Source organism: Mixophyes fleayi, chromosome 11 (assembly GCF_038048845.1).
Source record: "Mixophyes fleayi isolate aMixFle1 chromosome 11, aMixFle1.hap1, whole genome shotgun sequence".
NCBI classification, from domain to species: Eukaryota; Metazoa; Chordata; class Amphibia; order Anura; family Limnodynastidae; genus Mixophyes; species Mixophyes fleayi.
In genome coordinates, this window is record NC_134412.1 from 85785826 (window position 1) to 85790248 (window position 4423).

General features: G+C 38.1%; 1 protein-coding gene across 1 annotated transcript; it reads left to right on the forward strand.

The window, feature by feature from the left end:
• Positions 1–1212: 1212 nt before the first annotated feature.
• LOC142107706 (transcription factor HES-5-like) lies at positions 1213–4074 on the forward strand. The gene is made up of 3 exons (XM_075191297.1): positions 1213–1281; positions 1595–1775; positions 3425–4074. Exons 1-3 carry the CDS (start codon positions 1213–1215, stop codon positions 3643–3645), a joined length of 471 nt encoding a protein of 156 aa, XP_075047398.1. The 3' UTR covers positions 3646–4074.
• Positions 4075–4423: the final 349 nt, after the last annotated feature.

Here is a 4423-nt window from a genome sequence, read left to right on the forward strand (position 1 = left end):
TCCCTGCCCCACTGGAGCTTACAGTCTAAGGGCCTGATTCATTAAGGATCTTAAATTAAGAAGTTTCTTATTTCAGTCTCCTGGACAAAACCATGTTACAATGCAAGGGGTGAAAATTAGTTTTCTGTTTTGCACATAAGTTAAATACTGACTGTTTTTTCATGTAGCACACAAATACTTGATAGCTTATTTGTACACTGAAATTTAAAGTTGATATTTGTGTGCTACATGAAAAAACAGTCAGTATTTAACTTATGTGCAAAACAGAAAACTAATTTTCACCCCTTGCATTGTAACATGGTTTTGTCCAGGAGACTTAAATAAGAAACTTCTTAATTTAAGATCCTTAATGAATCAGGCCCTAAATTCTCTAACACACACACACACACACATGGGTAGAACATACAAACAGAAAGGGCACTGGGCGTGGGAATGAATTCACGACTTCGGCAATGCTAACCACTGTGCCACAGTGCTGCCCACCTCACAGCTCTAAGATCACAGGGCCTGGTGACGGGTAGATCTTTCCATGTTCTATGATCGTACCATTGTATTACGACAAGTTGGACCACATCATGGTGGAACAACTTCCATTTCCATCCCGAGAAGGGAAATTAATTAGCAATAGCTGGAGGCCATTTTATTATAAATGGAGTAAGTTGACAGCTGCCACATCCATTACCTTCCCTCACGACTCATCTAATTGTCTCTAACGTCCGCAGTCAGCCTTGCCCTGTGGACCAGAGATGTCTATGTGTGGGCGAGAAGGGGTTAAAGGCCTAGTGCGCACTGTACTGTACGCCTTCGTGAACACTGTACGATTCGGAGAACAGGTGCCGCAGGAATGTAATCAGCCGCTGGAATCAAGGACTGCTCTGGTTTTTCTGAGATTGAAGCTTTCCCACGCTGAGATGTCTCATTTGAGTCATGTTACCACTGAGCTACACCCAGTCCACCTGTTAATCTGCAGAGGAGGGGCCGGTGCCTCCATTCATCCCCCCCCCCCCACCCCGGGGGCTACGGTCAAACCTCACAGGCACACTTTCAGTATTTGCATTGTTCCCTTCATTGGTTTATAAGTGTGGGAAAGTGAACCACACAAGACTTGTTTGTCAGCATTGGGCCGATGTGTATAAATACAACGCTGGGCTTAGCTGAGGCTGCACAATTACACACCTACAGCACAGCAGTAACACCTCCCTGCGCACCCCAATGGCTCCCACTTTCCATATGGTGCAGGAGGCCAAAAATGAACAGATGGGTGGGCTGAAAAAAAATAAGGTACCGTCATAAGTTGCAATGGATACATATGTTTTTGTGTGTATATATGTGTGCGTGTGTGTGTATGTGTGTATATATATATATATATAAAATGAGAGAGAGATATACGCGCACACACACACACACATATATATATATATATATATATATATATATATATATATATACACGTGCACACATATATGTATACACACACACGCACATATATACATATATATATATATATATATATATTATGGAGAGAGAGAGCTTTCTGTTAGACCAGTATGGATTATGCATGAATAATATGCTTTATTTTTTTTATTTCTTTCAGATAAGGAAGCCGGTTATCGAGAAGATGAGGAGAGATCGCATAAATAACAGCATAGAACAGATCCGGGTCTTACTGGAGAAAGACATCCAGACGAACAATCAACACTCAAAACTAGAAAAAGCCGACATATTGGAAATGGCTGTACAATATCTGCAACAACAGCGACAGCATCATATGAACGGTGAGTTACCCTATAAGGGTCACAGAACAAGCAACTATGGACAATATAGTTTTGCTGAGTTTTATGTTGAGACACTAACGGGTCCATACAGTTCAGGTAAGTGTCACAGGGGTTTATACAGCAGCATTCTGTAGCTATAGAGATGCAGATATTACTGTGTACATCTGTCTTTACATTGTAGTCTATGTTGATACATTTATTTAGCGATCACCTGTTTTGTAGTTTGTGTGACACTAACTTTAAAGTGAAGTAAACAGTATAACGTTAAATGTATCAAAAAGACAAACAGGAATTAAAGGAACTATTATATGGCAATAAAATCCTGTATAAAGTGATCTTATGTAGATTTACTGTTTTATTCTTAAGGAACCTGAAAATCTTGAGAAAAGAAAAGTGTAGTGCTACGGACTATGTTGGCGCTATATAAATAAATGATGATGATGATGTAGACAAACGTTCTTATCACGCTACAACTTTAGACTAAACTTTTTATATTTAATATGTTTAGAAACCTGTTGTTTAAATATTATTTTGCTCTGAAAAATTTAGAAAGACTGGGCCTGATTCATTAAGGATCTTAACTTAAGAAACTTCTTATTTCAGTCTCCTGGACAAAACCATGTTACAATGCAAGGGGTGCAAATTAGTATTCTGTTTTGCACATAAGTTAAATACTGACTGTTTTTTTCATGTAGCACACACATACTTGATAGCTTATTTGTACACTGAAATTTAAAGTTGATATTTGTGTGCTACATGAAAAAAACAGTCAGTATTTAACTTATGTGCAAAACAGAAAACTAATTTGCACCCCTTGCATTGTAACATGGTTTTGTCCAGGAGACTGAAATAAGAAACTTCTTAAGTTAAGATCCTTAATGAATCAGGCCCACTATTCTTACATTTGGAAACATGTCTTTTAAGCATTCTATGTTAAATAAAAGCAGTCCTTTTTATCATGTGTATATACTAACACTACTCAGCCTTCATAGATTTCAATAAAATGGGACTTTATACAGTAACAAAAATAAACATATACAATTTAATGACAATAACATGGCACTTGCTTTCCTTGGTATAGTAATTGAGCATGCATTGTGGTTAATGTGCTACATTATAAAGATTCCAGAAGAGATTCATGCTGTTTATTAATTAAAAGGAATATATTGCCTCCTCTGTTATGTATTATAGCATACAAACATCATATGTAACATGCACCTTTCATATAATAACACTATTAACTAAAACTCTCCTATATCCTTGTAACATTTATGGCTCAATATTTCAATTTGGATTGGAAGGTTCATTTATGAATGGGAAGTGAATGAACAACCTGTCATGTGTGTCTGTATCTCCACAAACGCTCCACCTTTTGCACAACGTACATATACTGAATATGACGTGTGAATATGGCGCCATCTGCAGGTTGGGCAAAATGTTGCATCTTCTGAACGGAAAAATTGCTCTAATCGAGTCATTCCTGAGATTTCCAGAGAGATGCGTTTGTGAAAATATTTATGTATCATCATTTATTTATATAGCGACAGCAGATTCCGTAGTGCTTTACAATTGGGTATATATAGTTGGGGGGGCTTGATCAGAACCCTTACACTGTAACTAATGGTTTCATTTTTGTTTTTCTTTAATAGATTCTCAGAAGGCGCAGGAATTGTATTACCAAGGATATTACATGTGCCTCAAAGAGACAATGAGATTTCTACATGACCCGCAGCAGGCACCAGGGAAAATACTAAGGCACCTTAGTAGGCACCAAAGTCAGTCTCTGGCTGAACACAACTTCCACTACCCGTCTGCCTCACTACAATTAGGTACCTCAGAGGGTAACAGAGAGATATGGAGACCTTGGTAGGACATTTCGTGACACGGGCAATCCCTGTCAATGTAATAAGTTCAAATTAATGCAAATTAAGTGGATTTTTTTTTATAAATAACAGTTACGTCGTGTGTCATAAAGGTGGGCTTAAAGAATCACTACATTAAATAACTTTGCTCTAGTACTGATGCACATGGGGGGATTGAAATGTGGATAGCGCTCCCTACTGGCTTTGTGAGGTAACAACAGAAAATATCCATCTCTGCTGAAGAGAGTGCACGATTGGAACGTGTGTAATTGTGATCTCTGCATGTGGCACTTGTACTGTGTATTATCCTTCTCAGGGGTATAGAAAAATGGCTCTGGTTATAGCAGAAACTGAAAATTATGTGAAAACATCAGCTTACCACTGCCCTTTGTCTATAAAGTTACAGCTACCTACTAGTAGCTGTATTTTACATTTTAAATTTGCACCCCCCCCTTGCATCGCAAAACATTGCTTCACCAAGGTGCAGCGTTTCCTCCGATAGCCAGACAAACCCCTTTAAATGAGGGACAGTGTGTTTAGAGTAGGACAGTTGTACCTTGAAAAGCTATTGGGTGTTGTATATGAGATTATGTCATTTAAAAGCAATGTAGAGCTCCCCAGCCTATTGACTAATAGTATCACAGTGTGAAAAGGTTTAATTGTTGATTCCAAAAAAATTCAACAAGTTTGACAGGCGACACTTGTGAGCTTAAAGAATGTACGTCACTCCTTGAAAATGTTTACAGAGTGGTAAATGACTTTTGAATGAAACATCCCAAACGATAG